Below are 27756 nucleotides of genomic sequence, written 5' to 3'. Positions count from 1 at the left end.
ATATTATCTACTGTTTTTGACCATATTGGGATTTATTTTCCACTTTTATATTATTTTTGGGACTAACCTATTAACCGGAGGCCTAGCCCAGAATTGCTGTTTTTTTGCCTATTTCAGTGTTTCGGAGAAACAGAATATCAAACGGAGTCCAAATGGAATGAAACCTTTAGGAACGTGATTTTCTCATCTGATAAGACCTAGGAGACTTGGACCCTCCATCAAGAAAGCCACGAGGCGGTCACGAGGGTGGAGGGCGCCCCCCCCCTAGGGCGCGCCCCCTGCCTCGTGGGCCCCTCGAAGCTCCACCGACGTACTCCTTCCTCCTATATATACCTACGTACCCCCAAATGATCGGGGACGGAGCCAAAAACCTAATCCACCGCTGCAACTCTATGTATCCACGAGACCCCATCTTGGGGCCTGTTCCGGAGCTCCGCCGGAAGGGGAATCGATCACGGAGGGCTTCTACATCATCATCCAAGCCCCTCCGATGAAGTGTGAGTAGTTTACTTCAAACCTACGGGTCCATAGTTAGTAGCTAGATGGCTTCTTCTCTCTTTTTGGATCTCAATACAATGTTCTCCCCCTCTCTTGTGGAGATCTATTCGATGTAATCTTCTTTTTGCGGTGTGTTTGTTGAGACCGATGAATTGTGGGTTTATGATCCAGTCTATCTATGAATAATATTTGAATCTTCTCTGAATTCTTTTATGTATGATTGGTTATCTTTGCAAGTCTCTTCGAATTATTAGTTTGGTTTGGCCTACTAGATTGGTTTCTCTTGCCATGGGAGAAGTGCTTAGCTTTGGGTTCAATCTTGCGGTGTCCTTTCCCAGTGACAGAAGGGGCAGCAAGGCACGTATTGTATTGTTGCCATCGAGGATAACAAGATGGGTTTTTTATCATATTGCATGAAACTATCCCTCTACATCATGTCATCTTGCTTAAGGTGTTACTCTATTTTTAACTTAATACTCTAGATGCATGCTGGATAGCAGTCGATGAGTGGAGTAATAGTAGTAGATGCAGGCAGGAGTCGGTCTACTTGTCTCGGATGTGATGCCTATATACATGATCATACCTAGATATTCTCATAACTATGCTCAATTCTATCAATTGCTCAACAGTAATTTGTTCACCCACCGTAGAATAATTATGCTCTTGAGAGAAGCCACTAGTGAAACCTATGGCCCTCGGGTCTCTTTCTCATCATATCAATCTCCATCACCTTATTATTGCTTTGCTTTTTACTTTGCCTTTTACTTTTCACGTTGCATCTCTATACCAAAAATACCAAAAATATTATTTATCATCTCTATCAGGTCTCACTTTCGTAAGTGACCGTGAAGGGATTGACAATCCCAAAGCGCGTTGGTTGCGTTGAGCTATTGTTTTTGTGTAGGTGCGAGGGACTCGCGCGTAGCCTCCTACTGGATTGATACCTTGGTTCTCAAAAACTGAGGGAAATACTTACGCTACTTTGCTGCATCATCCTCTCCTCTTCGGGGAAATCCAACGCAGTGCTCAAGAGGTAGCAGTTCTCTTGCTACAAGAATTTGACTTACATATTGTTGATAGAAAGGGAGCTGAGAACCCCGTTGTAGACAACTTGTCTAGGTTAGAAAATGTGCTTGATGACCCACTTCCTATTGATGATAGCTTTCCTGATGAGCAATTAAATGTCATAAATGCTTCTCATACTACTCCATGGTATGCTGATTATGCTAATTACATTGTTGCTAAGTTTATACCACCTAGTTTCACATACCAGCAAAAGAAAAAGTTATTCTATGATTTGAGGCATTACTTTTGGGATGACCCACATCTTTATAAAGAAGGAGTAGATGGTGTTATTAGACGTTGTGTACCTGAGCATGAACAGGAACAGATCCTACGCAAGTGTCACTCCGAAGCTTATGGAGGACACCATGCTGGAGATAGAAGTGCACCTAAGGTATTGCAATCTAGTTTTTATTGGCCTACTCTCTTCAAGGATGACCGTAAGTTTGTCTTATCTTGTGATGAATGTCAAAGAATTGGTAATATTAGTAGACGTCAAGAAATGCCTATGAATTATTCACTTGTTATTGAACCATTTGATGTTTGGGGCTTTGACTATATGGGACCCTTTCCTTCCTCTAATGGATATACACATATTTCAGTTGTTGTTGATTACGTTACTAAGTGGGTAGAAGCTATTCCAACTAGTAGTGCTGATCATAACACTTCTATTAAAATGCTTAAAGAAGTTATTTTTCCAAGATTTGGAGTCCCTAAATATTTAATGACTGATGGTGGTTCACATTTTATTCATGGTGCTTTCCGTAAAATGCTTGCTAAATATGATGTTAATCATAGAATTGCATCTCCTTATCACCCACAGTCTAGTGGTCAAGTAGAATTGAGTAATAGAGAGCTCAAATTAATTTTGCAAAAGACTGTTAATAGATCTAGAAAGAATTGGTCCAAGAAACTTGATGATGCATTATGGGCCTATAGAACTGCATATAAAAATCCTATGGGTATGTCTCCGTATAAAATGGTTTATGGAAAAGCATGTCACTTACCTCTCGAACTAGAACACAAGGCATATTGGGCTATTAAAGAGCTCAGTTATGATTTTAAACTTGCCGGTGAGAAGAGGTTATTTGATATTAGCTCACTCGATGAATGGAGAACCCAAGCCTACGAAAATGCCAAGTTGTTTAAGGAAAAGGTTAAAAGATGGCATGATAAAAGGATACAAAAGCATGAGTTTAATGTAGGTGATCATGTATTGCTATACAACTCTCGTTTAAGATTTTTTGCAGGAAAACTTCTCTCTAAATGGGAAGGTCCTTACGATATCGAGGAGGTCTATCATTCCGGTGCCATAAAAATTAACAACTTCGAAGGCACAAATCCGAAGGTGGTGAACGGTCAAAGAATCAAACATTATATCTCAGGTAATCCCATAAATGTTGAAACCAATGTTATTGAAACCGTAACCCCGAAGGAATACATAAGGGACACTTTTTGGAACATTTTAGACTCCAAAAAGGAATAGGTATGTGGTACGGTAAGTAAACCGACTCCAAAACAGTTTTTAAGGCAATATTTCTCCGTTTTGGAATATTTAGAAAATTAGAAAAATAAGAAACAGTACGGGAAGGACACGAGGGCTCCACGAGGGTGGAGGGCGCGCCCTACCCCCTAGGCGCGCCCCCTACCTCGTGGGCACCTCATGCGCTTTCTGGACTCCGTTTTCTTACACGACACGTATTTTGGTCGGTAAAAATTCATTATATAATCTCCCGGGGGTTTCGACTCCCGTATCACGCAAAAATCCCCTGTTTTTGTTTCGAGCTGTTTTTCTGACAGATCCAGGTTGTCATGTCGTCTTCAAGCACCCCTAAGGACCAGTTCTTCGAGAAGGTCATCAACCCCTACCTCGTAGAAGTGCTACAACACCATCAAACCATTGATATGTGTGAGGGGTTGTTGCACATCCGCGATGCTGAGGGACCAAGGAAGATCGGAAGCATGGAGGCAAGGCTCGAAGCATTAGAGCAAGAAGTTTTCAAGTGTCAGGAGATGGTGGAGCGTGGACTCGATTCCAATCACATTATGATCACGGAGTTCACCAACAACCACAAGCTAGACGTCAAGGACATTGGGGAGGCCATCTTCAAGCTTCATGAGAAAAACGAGCACCTCCAAGCCCAGATCTATGACCTACAAAATCAAAACTGTGAGTATGAATATAGATTCAAGAGGATGAGTTTGGCTGCAGATTTGAGGTTTCAGGAGACTCGGTCATCCTTCTATGATGGTGAGCCTATGCCTTGGAAGAAGGACAACAAGCCTACGCCATCAACAAAATCACCACCGTCTCCACCAATGAAGAAGAATTGAGTATCTAGTATGGGCACTCCCCTTGGCAACTGCCAAGCTTGGGGGAGTGCCCCGGTATCGTATCACCATCACTTTTATCCTTAACGTTTTCCTTAGTTCGATCCTTTTGGTATTATCTTGATCTAGTAAAACAAAGTTTATGGCATGATCTAGTTTTGAGTTTTGCTTTATAATTCCTCTATGTAATCGAGTCTGTGAGCTATATAATAAAGATTAGTGTTGAGTCAAGGGCTTGATTATTTTGCCATGATCCTAAGGGGATAAAAGAAAAGAGAAAGGAATAAAAAGAAACAAAGAGAGTAATGAGCTCACATAGAAAAAAGTATGATGAATAAAAGTTGTTGAGGGTTGACAAACATAGTTTTGGTCATCGTTGCAATTAATATGAAGTAATAAAGAAAGAGAGGTCTTCACATATAAATATACTATCTTGGACATCTTTTATGATTGTGAGCACTCATTAAAATATGACATGCTAAAGAGTTGACGTTGGACAAGGAAGACAACGTAATGGCTTATGTTTTCTTACATCTGAGATAAATTATATTGTCATGGATCATCCAACATGGTTGAGCTTGCCTTTCTCCCTCATGCTAGCCAAATTCATCGCACCAAGTAGAGATACTACTTGTGCTTCCAAATACTCTTAAAACCAGTCTTGCCATGAGAGTCCACTATACCTACCTATGGATTGAGTAAGATCCTCTAAGTAAGTTGTCATCGGTGCAAGCAATAAAAATTGCTCTCTAAATATGTATGACTTATTAGGGTGGGAGAAAATAAGCTTTATACGATCATGTGATATGGAAGAAATAAAAGCGACAGACTTCATAATAAAGGTCCATATCACAAGCGGCAATATAAAGTGATGTTCTTTCGCATTAAGATTTTGTGCATCCAACCATAAAAGCGCATGACAACCTCTGCTTCCCTCTGTGAAGGGTCTATCTTTTACTTTTATCTCCCACCTTGCATAAGAGTCATGGTGATCTTCACCCTTCATTTTTACATTCTATCCTTTGGCAAGCACAGTATGTTGGAAAGATCCTGGTATATATGGCTAATTGGATGTGAGTTTTCATGAACTATTATTGTTGACATTACCCTTGAGGTAAAACGTCGGGAGGCAAACTATAAGCCCCTATCTTTCTCTGTGTCCGATTAAAACTCCATACCCATAAGTATTGCGTGAGTGTCAGCAATTGTGAAAGACTATATGATAGTTGAGTATGTGGACTTGCTGAAAAGCTCTTATTTATTGACTCTTTCCTATGTTCTGATAAATTGTAATTGCTCCAATGACTGAGATCATAGTTTGTTAGTTTTCAATGAAGTTTATGATTCATACTTGAAATTGTGATTGAATTATTACTCTAGCATAAGAAATCATATGACAAGAATTATATAAGTTGTTGTTCTAAGAATGATCATGATGCCCTCATGTCTGTATTTTATTTTTTATCGACACCTCTATCTCTAAACATGTGGACATATTTTTCGATTTCGGCTTTCGCTTGAGGACAAGCGAGGTCTAAGCTTGGGGGAGTTGATACGTCCATTTTTTATCATGCTTTTATATCGATATTTATTGCATTATAGGTTGTTATTACACATTATGTCACAATACTTATGCCTATTCTCTCTTATTTTACAAGGTTTGCATAAAGAGGGAGAATGCCGGCAGCTGGGATTCTGAGCTGAAAAGGAGCAAATATTAGAGACCTATTCTGCACAACTCCAAAAGTCCTGAAACTTCACGGAAGACGTTTTCAGAATATATAAGAAATACTCAGCGGAAGAAGTTCACTAGGGGGGGCACACCCTGCCCACGAGGGTGGGGGCGCGCCCTACCCTCCTGGGCGCGCGCCCTACCTCGTGGGCCCCCTGGTGGCCCTCCGGTGGCCGTCTTCTGCTATATGAAGTCTTTTGATGGGAAAAAAATAAGAAGCCATCTTCTCGGACGAAACTCCGCCGCCACGAGGCGGAACCTTGGCGGAACCAATCTAGGGCTCTGGCAGAGCTGTTCAGCCAGGGAAACTTCCCTCCCGGAGGGGGAAATCATCGCCATCATCATCACCAACGCTCCTCTCATCGGGAGGGGGCAATCTCCATCAACATCTTCATCAGCACCATCTCCTCTCAAAACCCTAGTTCATCTCTTGTATCCAATTCTTGTCTCCAAGTCCGGGATTGGTGCTAGTGGGTTGCTAGTAGTGTTAATTACTCCTTGTAGTTGATGCTAGTTGGTTTATTTGGTGGAAGATCGTATGTTCAGATCCTATATCCATATTAATACCCCTCTGATTATGAACATGTTTATGCTTTGTGAGTAGTTACGTTTGTTCCTGAGGACATGGGAGAAGTCTTGCTATTAGTAGTCATGTGAATTTGGTATTTGTTCGATATTTTGATGAGATGTATGTTGTCTCTCCTCTAGTGGTGTTATGTGAACATCGACTACATGACACTTCACCATTATTTGGGCCTAGAGGAAGGCATTGGGAAGTAATAAGTAGATGATGGGTTGCTAGAGTGACAGAAGCTTAAACCCTAGTTTATGCGTTGCTTCGTAAGGGGCTGATTTGGATCTATATGTTTCATGCTATGGTTAGGTTTACCTTAATACTTTTGTTGTAGTTGAGGATGCTTGCAATAGAGGTTAATCATAAGTGGGATGCTTGTCCAAGTAAGGACAGTACCCAAGCACCGGTCCACCCACATACCAAATTATCAAAGTACCGAACGCGAATCATATGAGCGTGATGAAAACTAGCTTGATGATATTCCCATGTGTCCTCGGGAGCGCTTTTCTCTATATAAGAGTTTGTCCAGGCTTGTCCTTTGATACAAAAAGGATTGGGCCACCTTGCTGCACTTTATTTACTTTTGTTATTTTTTGCTCGTTACAAATTATCCTATCACAAAACTATCTGTTACCACTTATTTCAGTCTTGCAGAGAATACCTTGCTGGAAACCGCTTATCATTTCCTTCTGCTCCTCGTTGGGTTCGGCACTCTTACTTATCAAAAGGACTATGATAGATCCCCTATACTTGTGGGTCATCAACGTTGTATGTGAACGTAGAGTTTATCACACCCGATCATCACGTGGTGTCTCGGCACGACGAACTGTAGCAACGGTGCATACTCAGGGAGAACACTTATACCTTGAAATTTAGTGAGAGCTCATCTTATAATGCTACCGCGGTTGTTCCCTTTGTCATCGGTATGTTACTTGCCTGAGATTCGATCGTCGGTATCTCAATACCTAATTCAATTTTGTTACCGGCAAGTCTCTTTACTCGTTCCGTAATGCATCATCCCGTAACTAACTCATTAGTCACATTGCTTTCAAGGCTTATAGTGATGTGCATTACCGAGAGGGCCCAGAGATACCTCTCCGACAATCGGAGGGACACTCTGTTTGTCTATATATTCACACATGTACTAAGTTTTCAGTTAATACAATTCTAGCATGAATAATAAACATTTATCATGATATAAGGAAATATAAATAACAACTTTATTATTGCCTCTAGGGAATATTTCCTTCAAAGCGATGTCGAATCGTGAAGCGTGCACGCTTGCAACCAAGTAGGGAGGTCGTGCTTCCGGTCTTCAGTTCGAGGGACTATTCACGGGTGGTACGAGGGATCGTTCATCTACGGTTCAAGGGACTCCAAGTACGATCTACACCAATATGTTCTTCTTCCTCTGCAACTTGGTGACGGAAACGATTGTGATCCCAACCCATTATGCTTCTTCATATTGATCTTGGGTGATTGTAGGCACCAATTTTTTGTTTTCTACTACGTTTCCCAATAGTTGACACTTGTGAATCAATCACTTGGAGCAACCGACCAACAAATTGTTGTGGGGGCTGTTTATAGCCTGAGGGCAACCCAACATAGAATGACTATCATGCCCCTTCAGACAACAGCCGGTGCTAGCACAAGAACGGTCGAAAAATTGTCTCTCGATTTCCTCGTGGTAGGAGAGTCACACTTGCGAAATCCTAGCTCTTCAGTCATAACAATTTCGTTAGCAACCAGAAGACCCGTGTCTCTGTCGCTGAAGAACTCGATTGCACTACAAAAGCTTTCCAAAGTCTTCACTCAAAGAAATATGTATGTTTGAGTTTGAGCATCACTAAGAAAATACGCCTATGTATCACCTAGACCCCCTTTAACAGTATGGTGTTCCCTATGACTCAAATAAAGAAAAGAAACAATTAAGAAAACGAAGTCTTCAAGCTTCCAATTCTTCACTTCAGTTTCTTCAAAGAGCACACCAAATTCTTCAGTGTAAACATACATTTTTAGGGGTTGTCTTTCATGGTTAAACATAATCTTCAGAGAATTTTCTCCTGTGTATACTCACAAACACATTAGTCCCTTAACCCATTTGTCTTCAATACTCCAAAACCACTAAGGGGGCACTAGATACTGAAAGTGCAACTAATCCCCGGGTGGTTTTGGTAATTCATAACAACATATAGCTCATTGAACTAATATCCATTCAAGACAAATATTTCAGGATGCTCAATGATTGGCATGGCATGGACTAGAGATGTGGACCCCTAAAAATGCGAAGGACAAAGATTGGCAAAAGCTCAAGGCTCTTCATTTCTATTTTAGTGATCTAAGATAACATTGAGTCCACATGGCATGGACTAGAGATGTGGACCCCTCAAAATGCTAAGGACAAAGATTGGCAAAAGCTCAAGACTCTTCATTTCTATTTTAGTGATCCAAGATAATATTGAGTCCATAGGAAAGCCAATACTATTAAAAGGGGATGGGGTGTTGCTTAATGTTCTACTTGCTCAAAGTGCTTAGTGATATTGCTCCAAAACCCTCAGCCACTTCTCCATCCAAATATGTCCAAACCCTAATTCCAAACTCGGTCCAACCGATTCTTTCTACACGTAGCCACCGAGTTCATTTGACACAGCCACTGCTAGAAACCCTAACGTTTCGATCACAACGATACGGATCTCGGTCCCACCGAGATGGCCTTGCCAACTCTCTGTTACTTGTTGCAATTATTTTGGTCTCACCGAGATTTGCAATCGATCTCACCGAGATGACATGCCAACTCTCTATTGCCTTATTGCTTCGCTTCGGTCTCGCCGAGTTGATGCAATCGCTGCAACTGAGACAAGGTTTGCCCTAAGCCATAGTCTGTTTTAATCTTGGCTGGCAGTTTGGCCTTCCAGATGTCCATAAATTGAAATTTGGAGGCCCAATTATGTAAGCATGGTATAAGGAGCCAGTAGAGAATTTCCCTGATTGCTCTAGATTCACTGAAAGAGTACACATTTGAGGTTACACTACTGGAATCAGAGAATTTGCCATCAGTCTGTTCTTTGTCGTCTACTGGCGGACGGCAAAGATGGTGTGTATCGTCTGTTTTCGAAAAGCAGACGACAAAGAATGGCCTCATGGCAAACATGGAATTTGCTGGTTGTCCTTTCTTTGCCGTCTGCTAGTGGATGACAAAGAGACCAAAAGCGGATGGCAAGGGCAGGTGGATGGCAAAGAGCTCTTTGTCATGTGTTTTTTTATAGAGGACAAAGAAAAAACACACCACGCGGATCGATCTCACGGATCGATGACATGGCATGATCCGTTCCACACATCACGATCTCCCACACCGACCATGCTCTCTCTCTCACGCCTGGCCCCACCACTCTCTCTCTCTCTCATGCGCCCGACCCCACCACCATGTCTCCCATGTGCACGTCCTCATCCCCTCAATCTCTTTCTCTCCTCTCTGCCCAAGCGCAGAAGCGCAGCAGCCGCGGCCGAACTTCCCCAGCGGCTCCATCTCCGCTCCTCGTCGAATGTCGCCTCTTCGCCCCTCGCCGTCTCCGCCGTGGCCGCCCATCGCCAGATTCGGCCATGGGCTAGCCTCCCACACCTTCTCTTCTACACCCCTTGTCGGACCTCGCTACGGGCGAGCCTCCCCGGCCTCCTCCTCTACGCACCTCGTCGGACTACACCGTCGGCGCCACTCAATGTCCTCCTCTTTGCCCCGAGCGCCAGATCTATGATAGCCCTGCGACCACCGAAGCAGCAGCCGCCCTCCGGAGCCAGCCCGTGTTTGCGCACCGCCCATGTCCGTGTGCAGCCCGTGATGTCTACTACACAACTTGTTCTTGTAGACTTGTGTTGGGCCTCCAAGCGCAGAGTTTTGTAGGACAGTAGCAAATTTCCCTCCAGTGGATGACCTAAGGTTTATCAATCCGTGGGAGGCGTAGGATGAAGATGGTATCTCTCAAACAACTCTGCAATCAAATACAAGAAATCTCTTGTGTCCTCAACACACCCAATCAATGGCAAATTGTATAGGTGTACTAGTTCGGCGAAGAGATGGTGACAAAAGTGTAATATGGATGGTAGAAAAATATTTTTATAATCTGAATAAATAAAAACAGCAAGGTAGCAAATAGAAAACGGGCACAAAAATGGTATTGCAATGCTTGAAAATGAGGCCTAGGGTCTGTACTTTCGCTAGTGCAATCTCTCAACGATGCTAATATAATTGGATCATATAACCACCCTCAAAGTGCGATGAAGAATCACTCCAAAGTTCTTATCTAGCGGAGAACATAAGAAGAAATTGTTTGTAGCTACTCTTTCCGATCGATCTATCCAAGAGTTCGTACTAAAATAACACCAAGTTATTCTTTCCGATCGATCTATCAAGAGTTCATACTAAAATAACACTATTCTTTCCGATCGATCTATCAAGAGTTCGTACTAAAATAACACCAAAGCAAATTCAGATTCATAATACTCAATCCAACATAAAGAACCTCAAAGAGTGCCCCAAGATTTCTACCAGAGAAACAAAAGACAAGAACGTGCATCAACCCCTATTCATAGATTACCCCAATGTCACCTCAGTAATCCACGAGTTGAGTGCCAAAACATATACCAAGTGAATCAATATGATACCCCATTGTCACCACGAGTATTCATTTGCAAGATATATATCAAGTGCTCTCAAATCCATGAAAGTATCCAATTCGATAACAACGAAATCTCAAAGGGAAAAACTCAATTCATCACAACAAGATAGAGAGGGGAAACGCCATATGATCCGACCATATTAACAGAGCCCACGATACATCAAGATCGTGACATCTCAAGAACACGAGAGAGAGAGAGAGAGAGAGAGAGAGATTAAACACATGGTTACTGGTACAAACCCTCAGCCCCGAGGGTGGACTACTCCCTCCTCATGGTGGTGGCCACCGGGATGATGAAGATGGCCACCAGTGATGATTTTCCCCTTTGACGGAGTGCCGGAACGGGGTCTAGATTGGTTTTTGATGGCTACAGAGGCCTGCGGCGGCGGAACTTCCGATCTTGGGTTATTTCTGATGGTGTCTCTATTGATAGGATTTTTTGGCGTCGGTTTCACGCGAAGATGAGCCTCGAGGCGAGCACAACCCATCGGGGCAAGCCAGGCCCACCAGGCGCGCCCTGGTGGGTTGTGCCCTCCTCGTGGCTCTTTTGGCCCTCCCACGAAGCTTCGGGGGTCTCTTTTGTTCCAAAAAAATAGTCAAAAAGTTTCAGCTCATTTGGAGAACTTTCATTTCTGCACAAAAAACAACACCATGGTAGTTCTACTGAAAACAACGTCAGTCCAAGTTAGTTCCATGCAAATCATACCAAAACCATATAAAATTGTTGTAAACATGGCATGAATACTTCATAAATTATAGATACGTTGGAGATGTATCGGCCCGCTGGAGCCTGGCCATGGCTGCCATCGGCTGCTACTGCTCCGGCCATGGCCGCCGTCGTGTTCTGCTATTCCGGCCATGGCCATCGAAGTCCGCTACTACTCAGGTCACACTGCTCAAAGGACGCCGGACACGATGCTTAAAGGATGTTGGACACACTGCTGGCCGGACACCAGACACGCCGCTCGCTGGACGTCGGACACGCCGCTAGACGAATGTTTTTTAATGTTTAGCAAAATTCTTTGCCATCTGTGAATGTACCAGGCACATGGCAAATGCCTTGTTTGGCTGACGGCAAAGAGGCTTTTCCTTTGCCGCCAGCTTGGCTAGGAAGACCAATGGCAAAAGTCTTTACCATCCGTTGTGTGCTTGCATACGGCAAAGTAGCTCTTTACCATGACTTTCAGTGCCAAAAGAGGGGTCGTCAGCCAGCAGACGGCAAAGAAGCTGATTCCTGTATTGTTAGGAACACATTAATCAGAATGGTCGCGAGGTTACACCAGTCCTCCCTCTCTTCGGGTTTGAGGGTTCATCGTAAAAGTGTCTGCCACTAACCCTATCTCCAAGTCTCACTATCTAGAGCATTTAGATAATAGGCTATCACAAATGGGCCTGGGAACTCACTTGCCAGAGAGTTTTGGCCAATCTAAATGTCTAACCAAAAGACTGTGGATATTCTGTTCCCAACGATATGAATTGTCCCAACGCGAAGTAAATAATCAATCTTGGTGATAGCTTCTAAGAACCGGGATCCATGCCTCTTGGAAGTTGTAGCTAAAGTTGAATGCTGAAGGTACTTATGCTTAATAATATCTAGCCATAGCCCCCTCGGCGGTTAGGATCTTCCAAGACCACTTGGTCATCAAACACTTGTTCATATGTTTGGTGTTAATGATGCCTAGGCCCCCCATCTCCTTGGGGGCACAAATGGTACTCCAATGTACCATGTGGTATTTTTGCTTGCCTAATTATTTCCCCCAGAAGGAACGAGACATCACTAAGTCGAATTTTGCCTACACACCATCTTGGAGTAGGAAAAATCCCATGACAAACATCGCAAATTGGAGAAACATGCACTGATAAGGGTCAATTTTCTGTCGGTTGATGGTATCTCCCTACCCAAGGCTCAACCCTGCCGGCAATCTTGTCCGCGATAAATAGGAAGTCTTTGATAGTGAGATGTTTGTTGGTGATAGGAAGGCTGAGATACTTGATAGCGAAAGATCCAAGATTACAATTCATCATGTGTGCAACCCAGAGCTTGTCCTCCAGGGTACCTCCACTGACGAAAGCCTCGCTTTTGTCGAAGTTAATTTTGAGTCCCGACATGGACTCAAAACATCAACATGAACTTCAAATTGATCAGACTAACCGAGTCATTCTGAATCATAATGAGGGTATCGTCCGCATATTGAAGGTGAGTAATTCCTCCTTCATGAATCTCAACAAACACCCCATGAAAATGCTCGACTATCTTAGCACCCTCTAAGATGATAGCCAAAGCATCGACCACAAGGTTGAAGAGGAGCGGGAATATCGGGTCACCTTGACACACACTACGTGAGTTTCGAAAAAAATGCGCCAAGCTCCCCATTAATGTTAATGGTGGTTTGCCTGTCCTTGACAAGTTGCATGATCCCGCTAACCCATAATGGGTTAAATCCTTTCTGAAACATAACTCCTTCAAGAAACTCCCAACTAGCGCAGTCGTATGCCTTCTCAAAATCCAGTTGGAGGATAAAGACATTTTTCCTTCTTCATGCGGGAACTGTGGAGAGTACCTCGTGAAGAACCAAAATGCCCTCGAGGATACTTCTACATCGGGTAAAGGTAGATTGGCTTGGGTCTATTACCCTGTGTTGCAACTAGTGATGGGCTCAGGTCTATTACCCAGTTTGCAACTAGTAATAACCGAGTTGAAAAACTTTGACAAGTAGTCTAAATGCTAGATTGAAAGAAGAAATGGGTCTAAAATTCTTAATAAGGTTCACCCCTGGAACATTAGTAAGCAAGGTGATAATATTAATGTTTAATCACTTGATGTCGATCCAACCTTTGGTAAAGTCATCAAGCAACTCAAACATCTGCCGGCCAACCATAGACTAAACTATTTGATAAAAAGTCCCCGGGAACTCATCAGGACGGGTACTTTTAGTACCCATGGAGGACATGGCTAACTTAGGTTCCTTAGGAGTGAAATGAATGGTTTGCATCGTGTTTTCATCGATGCTAACATTCCAAGACTCTCCCTATGTGGAGAACACCAACTCCGCCCCTCCTTGCTCATCTGAGGCATCAACCCTTTACAGAAGGAGCAGGTATGTTGTTGTAGTGCCTCCGGATCAGTGAAATTATTGGAACCATTCCATAAAGAGACTATATGACATCTCCTACGTCGACCGTTGGCAACTATTTAGAAGTACGCGAAGTTGAGGTCTCCCTTTTCGATCCATGTTTGAGAGCGCCGCTGCCGTAATAAATTTTTCACGAAAGGTGATAAATACCATATCATCCTCAAGGTTGTATCCTAGATCTCACTCTGCCTCTGATAGCCTAGGCCCATCGGATACCATATCCAATTCCTGGATCTTAGGGGGCACCACCTAGGTTAGCCCCTCACCCTCTAAGGTGATGTCACAACCTCCTAATACAATGTTGTCATCGGTCCATTGCATTCGGCAAAGGACCCAACCAATGAGGAGGATGATTGCAAGCAACAATCCATTTCTTATGCACCGCAATCTAGGAAAGCTGAGGTGTTCCCTCCATTGAACTTCAAAGAAAAAGCGAGAGCTCCGTTGCCGACGAGTCTCATCGGAGTCAAATATTAGAGGACAATGTTCATAACCTAGACGCATCACGGCCTCGAGTGAACACGCAAGAAATTGGCTCTCCCACTCTGGAGAGACAAAAACCCTATCAAGGACACACCAAGTCTGGTCGAGCTGCTTATCAGTCCAAGTAAAACTAGCTCCAACCCGTTGTAACTCCATAAGCTCCAGGTCAACCTCCCAGTTATTAAAAAATGTCCATTAGGTTCATGTTGATGGATTGCTTGTTTTTGCTCTTCTCCAAGACATACCTCATCAAATTGAAATCCTCACCAATGGTCGCAAGCACAGTCGAGGCACAAATCTTGTCATGTAAATGAGAAAGTCAATCAATTCAGAGTGATCTGCCGATCCAAACACAATAACCAGTTCCCATCTAAATTGGTTATTGCATTGCACTACGGCGACACTAACAAAATGCTGACCAATGATGACCCTCGAGACGTTGAAAGATTCCAGCCGGATGCCCACAAGAATTCCTCTTGATTGCCCATTTGCCAGCAACAAATTCCAAGAGAAGTCATCACCACCAATCGACTGAAGATGAACAACGAAGATGGAGCTCCTAATGGTTTATTGGATTCCAATGAAATCGAGCTTCTCTGCATGCAAGGTTTTAGCCAGTTGACTCCTACGGTCAAGCCGGCCAAAGCCTCGCATGTTCCATATCATGCCACTCATAGGGCTCGAGGGGAACGGGTCCCCGCCTCATCAACACATCGGCGAGGAGCTCTCGAGTATTAGAGAGATTCATGGAAGGAAAAAGAACTTTTAGGACGTTGTATTTGCTCATGAAGGCCGGGCTTCAAACTTGGATGCACCTAATTTTGTTAGAGCATCTCCAACAGTCGCGCTAAGCGCCGCGCGCAAAAAACCTATTTACCGCGCGCGCTGCGGCTGGTTTTGCGCGCCCGCCTGCGCTGGCTTTAGCAGCGCGCGCGCGCCGCTCCAGCAGAGCGCAAAAATACAGCGCGCGCGACTCGCCGGGCATTTTGCATATATGATATTTTGGACAAAAATGAACATGTGAAATTTGACACAAACAAGTTGATGAATAAAAGTTCATGCCCACAAGTTCAAAATCATGCCCACAAGTTCATCCAACCAAGTTCAAATGCAAACTAAAGTTCAAGACATGAAAGACACATCAATCTTCATCTTCCTCGTCTTCGTCTTTGTCCTCATCTTTCGAAGACGACTCTTCCGCCTCCGAAGATGAATCTTCCTCCCTCTCCTCATCACGCACCGCATCATGTGAAGCTCCGACGGTGTTGGCAAGATCTTCAACGGCATCTTCATGGGAATGTGTGTGAGAAGGCACATCGAAAGACATTGCACCCATGGCGGCCGGAGGTGCACCCATGCGTGTTGGCAAGATCTTCAACGGCATCTTCATGGGAATGTGTGTGAGAAGGCACATCGAAAGACATTGCACCCATGGCGGCCGGAGGTGCACCCATGCCTCCCATGAGAGAAGCAAAACTCATGCCTCCCATGGCGGCCATAGCGCCGGAGGGTGCTCCAAAGCCACCCATGCCTCCCATGGCGGCCGGAGGTGCACCCATGCCTCCCATGGCGGCCGGAGGTGCACCCATGCCTCCCATGGCGGCCGGATGTGCACCCATGCCTCCCATGGCTCCGAAGCCACCCATGCCTCCCATGGTGCCGAGGCCACCGCCACCCATGGCGTCGAAGCCACCGCCACCCATGGCGCCGAGGCCACCACCAACTATTGCACGAACCAAGGCTCTTTTTTGGATCAAGACTTCTTGTTGGGCAAGATTGACATACTCTTTTTGCGCCGCATTGAGGTTAGATGTGTCCAAGAAGAACAAGTGCTTCTCCCATTCCAACAACTTAGCTCGCTCCTTGTTGCTCACTTTCCTCTCCTCCAAAGCCACCTTTCTCTCCTCGGCTGCCACCCTTCTCTCCTCGGCCGCCAACCTCCTCTCCTCGGCCACGGCATCTTGGTTCCTTGCCATTTTCCTCACCTCATTGGCTTCGACCCTTGCCTTCACAATAGCTTCCATAGCATTTTTGAGCTCATCATCTCCTTTCCTCTTCTTCTTTTCGGTTTTGTCTTTCTTGCACCCATCCGGTCATTTTGGCTTCGAGTATGAAACCGAATTGGGTGTGGGGCTTCTCTTGCCGTCATCACTTAATGCATCATCCTCCTCATCATCATCATTCATCTCAATTGCTCGCTTCCGTTTGTTGATCAAATGCAAATCCTCCAAACCATCACGCTTCTTCCATTTCTCATCATCCTTTAACACTTCATAGCAATGAGGCAAGGTAAAGACCCTGCCTTTCTTGATCTTCCCCTTCTTGGTTGTCCTTATCTCTTCTTTGAACAAGTTTTGTGCAATGTTGTACTACAAGAAAAACAAAACAAGTTAGCACTTCGGTCACCAAAAACAAGTATGATGAACATATATGAGATGCCACTTACTCAATCATCCTCATTTGTGCCACTTGGGTTAATCTTGTCAACTGCCTTTTGTACGGCCGCCCACTTTTGACAACCCGAGTTGATTGTCGACCATCGGGACCGAAGTGATCTCTCGGAGCGGTCAATTCCACTCAAGTTGTGAGCATCAAAGTGTTCTTTCATTCACCCCCAATACGCGTCTCTACTTTGATCACCTCCAATGGATGGATCCCTCGACACTTGCAAATAAGTATGGCATAGTAACTTGTCATCGTTGGTTGAGTAATTGCCCGATCTTCCTTTCGGCGCCTCGACAATTCCCTCACCCTCCTCGTCCACCTCAAACTCATGGTCTTCGAAATGGATGTCATTGGTTTGAGACCAATGCGAATTGTTGGACCCAACACCCATAGTGGACATGTATGCATCATCGTTGAGACTACAAAGTTTTTTGAACAATGCAAATAAGCTATCTATATGTGATGATGATGCATTGAAAAAATAAGAAGAAAAGAAAAGTTGGAAATTTTTTCACCTTGGGGCATTTCGTCGAACACGTGGTGCGCGTCTGCGGCCGGCTCAACGAGTGAGCTCGCCGGCGCTTCGGTAGCCGCCGCGGCCGTCGAACGCCCTGCAAGCTTCTTTCCCCTCGCCTTCGTGGTGCCGGAGCCGTCCGTCGCCTTGTTTTTCTTCGTGGATGTTTTGCCCTTCTTCGTCCGCACCGCATTGGGGACCTTCTTCGACGGTGCGGCGGCGGCACGGGACGGCGCCGGCGCGACGCCACCCGGCGCCGTGGTCATCCGCGGCGGCAAGAAGAGGCTGCGCGCGAGGCCGACGCTCGGCGGAGCTCCGGCGGTGGCGACGCCAGCGCTTTCCGCGCTAGGGTTTCCGGCGGCGGCGGCGGCGGGGGGGTCGCGGCTGTACAGCGGGGTGAGCGGGGCGCCGGTGTGCGCGTCCATGGGTGGGTGGCAGGGCGCCGGCGCCGGCGCGCGCGGGGCGTAGGAAGAGGAGAGGAGAGAGTGCGGCGCGAGCGCTCGAGTGTGCCGCGCGCTGTAGCTGGCGCCCGAAATACGCCGCGCGGGTAAGTGTTTTCAACCGCGCGCTGTAGCTGGCGCCCGAAATACGCCGCGCGGGTAAGTGTTTTCAACCGCGCGCCAAACCTGTTATAGCGCGCATGCCGTTTTTGCGCGCTCGCTGGAGCGACCCGCCGCATTACGCGCGCGCTAAAACGGTCTAATTTGCGGCGCGGCGCGGCGCTAGTTTCGCGCGGGCTGTTGGAGATGCTCTTAGGAGCGTTTTACCGCTTCGTCGTGTGGTGGCGAGAGGCTCTTGTCGCGTCATGTGAGTGGACAAGTGCAGACATGGCCATCGCTCGCCACATGAACCGTGCGCATATACATCCCAGTATATTTATCCATCTCCTGTTCAAAGCGCGGCCGCGCCTCAATTTCAGCAAGTAGTCCACCAAGCAGTGCGTGACAGATGGCATACGGATCTGTCTGCAAAGCCAAAATAAGCACCCCTCGTCGTGATTAAGCTAGATCAGGCATGAACTCAATTACGACGAAAGCTGATGACAACTGAACCGTGGCACTGGAAACCAAGCCGGCCACCTCATTGGCATTGCAAGTTTGGTGCATGCATGAGCTGTCCGGCAGGGCAACCACATGACATGAACCAGCAGGATGATGGACTCACTTGATTGCTGTAGCATAGACGTCGCCATCAGCAAAGGTGCAATGGATAAAGGAAACAGAGAGAGAAAGGAAAACCTATCAGCAAGAATGACAAGAGTTTCTAACCATGGCAGATCTTTTCTTGTGGACAAATGCAACATAATATGGTAGCCCTGACGGAATCCCCTCACCTACCTGCTACGCTAAATCAATGGAACATGTTCCTTGGTCTTATTCTAGGCTTTCACCACCTTTTACGCGCAAAGTACCTCACAGTTTATCTTGGTAGGGCATTTATCTTGATTGAAATCGCCCATCAGCCACTGCACTGTGCCACCGAGTGAAAGGTCAGCTAGCTGTATCGACCACCGAGACTGAACTCTGAAGACATGGCTGTGTTCTTTTTGTGAAACGAGCTGGGGGGCAGGTTTGGTGCAGAGCTTACTTCACAAGACCCACCACACCACCGGGCATCCACTCTGCACTACACTAGACAAAAAGTTGTATTATACGCTCACCTTCCATCCCGGATGTCGGATGGTCATACAGTTGGCCGGCGCTTGGACATGGTACACCAGTTTGTGGGTGCCTTTCCATACCGAACTCGTGACCTTTTCCTTCCATTCGTCAGAGTCATACGTGCTTCATTTTCTAAAAGCTATATTCATACGTGCTTACCTAATCCCTAGTAAGAACATTGTGCTCCACGTTTTACTTACGAGTTGTCGAGTTCCCTGGCAGTCTTGGCAGTGTCACTCACACAACTTACGCCATGTACGTCGACAGCATCTCCTGACCAAATCGTCTCCATCAGCCTAAGCAAACCATGAGGCGCATGACACGTCGATCCCCGCGAAGAAAAACTAGCCAGAAAGGCAGTGGGATAGGTAGTTGAGGCCGCTCTTCACAGGCTCCACAGCAACAAGAATGTACCACTCATCCGTCATCTCCCTGCACAAAGAAGCAGAGGCATCGAGCTCGAAGCGTGCTCCAGGGGAAATGCAGCTTCGGAAGAAGCCACTTTGTCTCCGGTGGGGTGGGGTGGTGGGACAGAACTTAACAGCCCAACCGCTAGAACCGGGAGAATTTCGGCTTTGAGCTTGACACCCTGCCTTCTTCCCTCCTCCGCCTCCGCCCGGCTGCCCACCTCGCCGAAAGAACCACTCGCGCTGCAATGTCCTTGACGCTAGCTCTGACCCCTCAACGCGCTGACCAAACTGTCCGCATATTCACCTCATTGCAAACAAGATCTTGGGCCAGAGAATGGAGATAGATAGCCGCCACTGAGCTTCATTTCGCTGGCTCTCTTTTCTCTTTCTGCTCTGCCGACTGCCTGTATCTCTGCCTCATCTGTTGTGTACCACAGGTTTAAGCCGCTTATCCAGGTTAGTGCATCTATTGTTGTTTGTAGTCTTGCAGCATTTTCCTGTTTGTTTTTTTGGGTTCCTGGTTGAGCTGTGTAACTTAATCATGTTTCTTTTCTTTTCAGTTGATGTAGTCTGTAAGATTAACCATTTCTTTTCTTTTCCATCTCTCTTTTTCGATGATACTAGCTCGGACCTCGGAGCCGCCCATTGCTACGGAATCATAGTTAATTTAGTGGAAAGGCTAGTTGAAGCATGTTTAAATTTGTTTTCTTTATTTTTTTGAAAAGAGGGTTTAACCCCTGGCCTCTGCATCCATCGATGCAGAAACCCTCAATTAATTGTTGCAACGTTTACAACCATCCACCAAGTCTCAAAAGTAAAACATGTTTAAATTTGTTTCTGTGTCTGGCTTTGATATTTTTTTTCCTTATTATATGAACATGAAAATTTCCCGGATAAAAGGAAGAATATGCAACTTTGGTACAATGGTGTGATTCTATATGTAAAACTTGTAATGATATTATGTGCAAGTGTATGTATAATTATCTGTTAAAATGGAATAACTCTATTTCACATTTTCACTGGCAGAACTTTGCAAGACAGGTGAACCTTGACTACAAAATCAATCACTTTTCTAAACAGCTTAGAGTTTCATTCAGGAATCAGGACCAACTGAACTAGTTCACCAAAAAGTATAACTTGATATACATTAGCAATATGACAAACAAATATTCCCAGTTATGAGCCGTCAAAATTCTTTAGAAAGTCATGAAGTTGAAACTTACTCAAAGTACCAACCTTCCAATTTCCCAAACCGGCTCGGTGTAAGTCAAATTGGTTTGGTAGATTCATGAAGATATGCTAATATGCATTATTAGTTCAAAAAAGTTAGTGAGTCTTTTGCAAAGTTCAAGCGGTAAAATGGGCAGGTTGCCGAATATAGTAGACTGTGACTAAGTTACCCCATTGCCAGGTTGAGAAGAGTGATTAGCTAAGAACTTTGCTCTCATGAAGAGTACCTGGTGATTCCTCTCAAGAGAAGGTGTACTAAGAAAGCATACAGTAACAATGGCTGAAATGGAAGATGCTCTGAGATCCTGCATGGAGCAGCTGCTCGTCGCCAGAGAAGAGCGGGATCAAATCATCGTGGAAGCAGCGAGCGAGATATCCTCCCAGCAAAAGAAGCTGCGTGATCTGCAGCACAGCCTCGAAGCCGCGAACAAGAAGGCCGCGAAGCTGGCTGCCGAGAACAACAGCCTCTGCAAGGCCATGGACGCCAAGGACAAGCTTGTCAGGGAGCTCAGGGAGTCCAAGGCGGCCTCCGACCAGGAGCTCTCCGGCGCGGCGGCGAAGCTGGACGCGGCGCAGAAGCAGAGCGCGTCGCTGCAGTACGAGGCGCGCATGCTCCAGAAGGAGCTGGAGGTGAGGAGCCAGGAGCGGGAGTACGACCTCAGGTCCGTGGACGCCGCCCGCGCGCAGCAGGCGGAGAGCCTCAAGAAGATCGCGCAGCTGGAGGGCGAGTGCCAGCGGCTGCGCGCCATGGTCCGGAAGCGCCTCCCCGGGCCGGCGGCGTTGGCCAAGATGAGAGACGAGGTCGAGCCGCAGCAGCAGACGCCGCCGTCCAGGGCCGGGGCCAGCCCGAGAAGGCCGCGTTCCGTGACGCCGACGGCGTCGCCGCGCTCAGTGACGCCGATGTCTCCGCGGTCCGGGACGCCGCGGCGCGCTCCGGAGCCTGATCAGAGCTACGCCGTCAGGCTGCGCGCGATCGAGGACGAGAACAACGTTCTGAAGCGGATGCTGGCGGCCAGGGACACCGAGCTGCAGTTCACGCAGACCAAGTACGCGGAGGAGGCCAGTAAGCTCTCGGCGGTGCAGGGGCAGCTCAAGGAGCTGACGGAGGAGAGCAGACGGCTAAGCGATGCACACGCCAAGTCCGAGACGTGGGCCTCTGCTCTGGTGTCTGAACTGGACCAGCTCAGGGCTGGGAAGCAGGGACATGGAGCATCGTCCGTCATGGTCTCCGACATGAGCTTGCTCGATGACTTCGCCGAGATGGAGAGGTTGGAGATGGCATCATCAGCGGATCATCAGACATCAGGACATTCGGGACCCGTCGTGCCCGACAAGAACGGCGAGAGTCTGGACCTAGAGCATGGTCATCCTGAATGGCTGCAGGATGTCTGGAAACTGGTGACAAGTAACCATGAAGCAACTGGAGAAAGCATCGACGCCATTGTTGATGGAATAAGGCGTGCATTGGACGAGGGTCCAGTTCATGGGAATGGAGATGCTTCTGATCTGCCGTATGATAGGACCAAAGTGGAGGAACTGATCGGCAATCTGATTGACAAAATCACGTCCACGATTCGGGTTTCGGCAGAAGACCATGCTGCGAGATCTGAATCTTTGTTGCAGGCCAAGCCTGAATTTTGTGCTCGCCTCGAGTACCTGGTTCATGTCTGCCATGATGTACTACAGATGAAAGCCAAGCTTGAAGATTTTATCGACGAGATTTGCCTGGTATTGGAGTATATAATGAGCATATACTTCTCGAACCAAGTTCGATCGGACACCGTGGACGGTAACGAAAATGACTTTGATGCACATGGTGAACCTGACATGCAGAGTGCAACATCAGCAGCAGCTGTAGATATCCAAACAGAAGCACAAAAGGAACAGATTCAGTCACCGGAAGGTGAACACCCTGAAAAAATTCAAGAGAGACAGATTATTGAAGAACTTGCAATGGCCATGCTAGATCAGAATGGTGATATCCAACTGGGAAGGAAGTCGTCATACTATGAGATAGAAAGGTAATAACAGTGCAAGCAGCTACCGAACAGCTAAACAGGGCTTCCTTTCAACTACTATTACTGAGTGATTTTCAGTTAATTTTTTTGTTCTTTGTAATGCAGCGTCACTGCTGATGGAATGGGGGAGGACTTGGCACAAAAGGAGGCAAAACAACTGGCAACGGTAAGTTCTCATGTTTCTCTTTCGTTCAGAAAAAAGAACATTCTGGCTGTTGCAGAACTAGCTATACCTGATATTTTTCACTTCAGCTTTATCTCATTTCATTTAAAGGTTACTACCTGATATGTTATACTACGTCACAATTCTCTCTTTTCATCTATATATTTAATCATCAGGAATAAGATTTGACAACATTTGCGCTGCAATGCAGGACTCAGAGATATCTGCAGCAGCTGACAAGCTTGCGGAGTGCCAGGAGACCATCACGACTCTAAGCAAACAATTGCAGGCTCTCCAGACTCAGCCGAATTCAGGCATTCCAGATGCCTCAACGCACAGCCCACGGCCGAGCTCCGCCGACTACAAGCCCCAGTCACTTGGAAGCATCCTTGCCGACGAGGGCGCCGGCACAACCGAGGGTCACATCTCTCCCGAGAAAGAACATGGCGAGCCTGACGCTGCAGCACGGAAGAGCACGGCACAGGAGCAGAATCCTGACGCCGACCGGAAGGCGTCGGCGGCGCAAACTGTCGTTCAGCCATTGGTCCCGGAGCGTGAGACTGCTGCTGATCCTCGGAAGAAGAAGCGGGGTCCGGGCTTGCTGGGCAGGATGATCTTCAGGAAAAGAGTGGAGGGCAACTCCTCCTAGACCCTGTTGAACCGTGCGAGTGTGTGTGCGATCTGGCCCTAGTGCTACGGTGCATCCTTTCTGGCCAAATGTTCCATTGCACTGGCAGAGTCGAAGCCTGGTGTTGAGAGACTCTGGGACATGCTGTTTATTGATTTTGTTGTTGTTGACATGAACCTGTTTTCCGTATGAGTATTTATGGAATGCATTGTTGTGCAAATGTTTATTTAATAAAGATCATGCAATTATATTTGGAGTGTTCTATATTTTATCCTCTACTAGCACCAATGCCCGTGCGTTGCAACGGAGAAAACAACGATTCCTATTGACCACGTTGCTGAGCCGAGAAACTGTATCGCGGGACAACGATCGCCGATGAGAAAAAACGTTGAATCATTTGAGGACAACAACAATCAAACCAACTTAGATTAACAATTTGCATCACCAACAATAGCAAGCAAACCAAGCTACTCCCTCCGTTCCAAAATAGATGACCCAACTTTGTGCTAAAGTTAGTACAAAGTTGAGTCATCTATTTTGGAACGGAGGGAGTAGATGGATACCAATTGCGAAAAACTTCCATAATTTAACATATCTATTTGGTCAAATGCAACTTCATCATGCAAACCTGAAGAGTTTCGTAAATAATCAGTCATTGATTTCACATTGAATTAAATTGCATATGTAGGTAAACTATAATTGCGGCGAATGATACAAAATCTGGACAGAATATTATGCAGAATGGGAGGGCCAATATGGCCAAAGGTTAAACATAGGACATCAAGCTTTTGGTCAAACCACATCCAATTTGGGATAAAATCTGGGGTCTCAAAGTGCCCGCGAAGGTAAAAATCTTTCTTTGGAGAGTTATGCATAATACTATTCCTTGTCGTGTTGCTCTGACGAATCGTCATATTAAAGTGAGCGGGCAATGCCTAGTATGTGAGATTGGAGCGGAAGACATTAAGCATCTCATGTTCAAGTGTAGCCGAGCAAAGCACGTATGGCAAGCACTGGGTATTGATGACTTAATTGAGAAATTTTGTCTTGCTCATCGTCCAAGACAGGCTATTCTAGAGGAACTGTTGTACCCTGATGAGTCTATGATTTTGGGACAAGCCCCACTGGCAGAACTTGTTGCAGTGGCATGTTGGTATTTATGGTGGGAAAGAAGGCAAATTAGTCGTAATATTCAGGTGCAGTCCCCAGAAAGATCTGTGATAGCAATCAAGGTGTTATTTTCAAACTTCAGGTCTGCTGCCATTCCTAATGCAAGGGTGAGAAAGGAGAGATGGGCTCCTCCAACAGGTGTTGTGTCAAGATAAATGTTGATGCTTCCTTTGACCCAGACATTCTGAGGGGAACTACGCGTGCAGTCATTCGTGATAAAAAGGGGAAGTTCATCGCCGCGTGTAATGCACGTTTGGATATGGTTCAAGATGTTCTGTCGGCTGAAGCTTTGGCGCTCAAAAACAGCTTGTTCTTAGCTGAATCCATGGGTTGTAATAGAGTTGTTGTGAGTTCTGATAATAGTGAGTTAATAGAAATTATGAAGAACGAGAGGCCCCCTACAGGTATTGCTGCAGCGATTTATCATGATTGTTTTTCTATGGAGTCAGACTTTGTTAGGGTTAAATATGAGCATGCAAATAGGGAAACAAATTCTGTAGCCCATGAACTAGCACAGTTAGCTAAATTCCAGACCAGTAGGGTCGGGATGGATGATCCTCCCCCCTCTATTGTACCTCTCATGATGAATGATGTAACATTATTATCTATTGAATAAAGAGTTTTTTTAGGTCAAAAAAAATTGCGGCAAATGAATTGCGGACTTTAGATAGAAGTAGCAAAATACACGTGGAAGCAAGCAAAAAAATCATCAAAGCAAAGGTGTGAAAAAAATAGCATGGATAAAAATCAGTGGTAGAAGACTACCTTTGGTTTGAGGGTTAGTGAATGCAGTCAGATATTTTATGTACCTTTTTGTTTTGTGATCCAGTTACATGTAATCGATCGGTTTACTATAATGGCTGTGTTTTTGGAGTCTCCTGCGAGAGAACATGTGCTGCCATATATGCATGCCCCACGCGAATCCATAGCCATAATTTGTTTAATTAACTCGCCATTATAATTAGCCAATCATAATTATATGTGTCATGCATGTCTCTCGGAGATTGCCATATACTTCGTTTAATTAGGCCAACATTAATTAGCCAATCATAATTATATGCAGCATGATGTCTCGTCTCTTGGAAATCCCATTCAATTAGGCCACCATTAATTACCATAATCTGTTTAATTAGCCCACTATTAATTAGCCAATCATAATTATATCCATCATGTCTCTCCCTCGGGAATCCCATTCAATTAGTACACCATTAGTTACCTCATTCTCTTCCTTTTCTTATCTCTTTTTCTCACGTTTTCCCTTTCCATATTATCTCTCGCCATGTTGTTTGAAATCCCAAATCCTCAATCTCTCCTTATTGAAACCTGAATACGTATGAAGGACACGGCCGACGAAAGATGGCAAAAGGAAGCTATCCGCTTTCTTTTCAGGCAACAGGTGCTAGATTAGTTGGTTTACTTGTGCAACCTATATCTCGGGAACCAGGGTTTGATTCCCTTCAAGCACAAATTGATCTTTTGAGGCTACGTGTGCACACAAATGCCTGGTGTGTAAAAAAAAAAGAACGCGACGTACGAAGGTGCAAACGACCGACAAAAAAGGCGACGTACGAAAAACACTATAACGGACAAAAAAGATGGAGAAACAATCCGTCCTTTAATATTAGGTAAAGAATTATGATGTTATTATAGTATTTGGAGTGAAGGATGGTAGGAGGTGCTGCCCCGGCGGACGGTGCCGTCCAACGTCACCAGCCTTGCCCCCTCGTCCCATCCCAGTTTGGCTCTTTGGTAGGCGTTGCAGATGCCTCGCTTCAGAGCACCATTCGGCTGATTACAGGATTCCCTTACGGTGCTCTTTTGTTTGAAGAACCGTTATTGGGCGTATAGTTGCCGCAATCCTTGGTGTTCACTCAGCTCCCTGGCATGCCATGCTGTGCAGCCAGTGTCCCACCCCGAAGCTTAGCATTGTCAAGCTCCATCTTCTTGTGGGGATTTGATGGAATCCACGCTTCCCTTCAAGGAGCTTTGTCGTGGGTCCTTGGCGTCATCGTTTCTACCCACATTGGGTCGACAACCCCACCTGATGTGTTGTTGTAGTCCGTTCTAGTAGCTTAGGCTGAGTTGTTGGCTCGTGTTGGGAGCTTTCTGGAGCGGGCGGAGGCTGCTCTGAGCAGGCTCTGTCTTTGGTCGGCAGTTGCAGGCCACTCCTACGTCGTCCTCGTATCGAGGTCGATGTTGTTGGTGGCTCACTGGAGAAAAAGGGTGGAGAGCTCCATGGTTGTTTCTCCCCTCGAGGTCGGGACAAGTTATCATTGGTGTCTTCCTTGTCCCCAGTGTTGTCTATTGTTGCAGGCGAAGCCATCGTTGTGCTCATGCCCCCGGTACTGCAGATCATGCTCGAGCTTCAGGTGCTATGTGCAAGCTCTGCTTCATCTTTGACAGTGGAGCATACGAATGTAGACTTGCCAGCAACCACATGTGAGGGATATGATTCAACCCCATCATGGAGCAGCAGGAGGTAAATTTGCCCGGGCCCTCATATGTGGCTTCAGGTCCGCCCCACCATGGCCGGTGCATAATCTTGATGCACTATTCACAAAAGATCTTTGTGACTTGCTTGTTAGCTTGGAGGCTGCTAGCCCTGGATTAGGAAGGGCGATTGATTGCCTCCTGGTGGAAACGACTAGCAAGCGCAAATGCAACAAGGTAGTCATTGCCCTCGAACCAGCATACTAAAGGATAAGTCACTCAGATGCAAAGGCAAGAAGAGTGGCGCCATAGGAAAGGTGCCCACAACAGCTTAATGGACGATTTACGGTCTCTCATCTTGTCCTCGTGGTTTGGGTCGTCACTGTGGTTTTGGTGTTGTCCATTGTCTTTCATCGAGATGTGTTCACCAGGGGTTCCGTTGCATTATACAAGCGTCGCACGTTGTGGTTATTGTGTGTTGAGAGGGTTTGACGTGGTATTGTGTTTGTGGGGTCTCGTGATTGATGAGTAGTATAGTTATGGTATGATTGTATTGATTTTAGCCCGGTTTTCATAAATTAACTGGACAATTCTCTTCTT

General features: G+C 45.9%; 1 protein-coding gene across 1 annotated transcript; it reads left to right on the top strand.

Moving 5' to 3' along the window:
* The first annotated feature begins 19547 nt into the window (after positions 1–19547).
* On the top strand, positions 19548–23804 carry LOC123127773 (filament-like plant protein 4). Its single transcript, XM_044547610.1, has 4 exons — positions 19548–19973; positions 20929–22768; positions 22871–22931; positions 23140–23804. Exons 2-4 carry the CDS (start codon positions 21024–21026, stop codon positions 23575–23577), a joined length of 2244 nt encoding a protein of 747 aa, XP_044403545.1. The 5' UTR covers positions 19548–19973; positions 20929–21023; the 3' UTR covers positions 23578–23804.
* Positions 23805–27756: the final 3952 nt, after the last annotated feature.

The sequence above is a fragment of the Triticum aestivum genome, chromosome 6A (assembly GCF_018294505.1).
Source record: "Triticum aestivum cultivar Chinese Spring chromosome 6A, IWGSC CS RefSeq v2.1, whole genome shotgun sequence".
NCBI classification, from domain to species: Eukaryota; Viridiplantae; Streptophyta; class Magnoliopsida; order Poales; family Poaceae; genus Triticum; species Triticum aestivum.
The sequence above is the reverse complement of the archived record's forward strand: the minus strand, read 5'-3'. Positions and strand labels throughout refer to the sequence as shown.

Coding starts and splice junctions, on each gene's coding strand:
- LOC123127773 (XM_044547610.1), top strand. CDS start 21,024: ATGGCTGAAATGGAAGATGCTCTGAGATCCTGCATGGAGCAGCTGCTC. Junction 22,769..22,870: donor TCATACTATGAGATAGAAAG/GTAATAACAGTG, acceptor TTTGTAATGCAG/CGTCACTGCTGATGGAATGG. Junction 22,932..23,139: donor AGGCAAAACAACTGGCAACG/GTAAGTTCTCAT, acceptor GCTGCAATGCAG/GACTCAGAGATATCTGCAGC.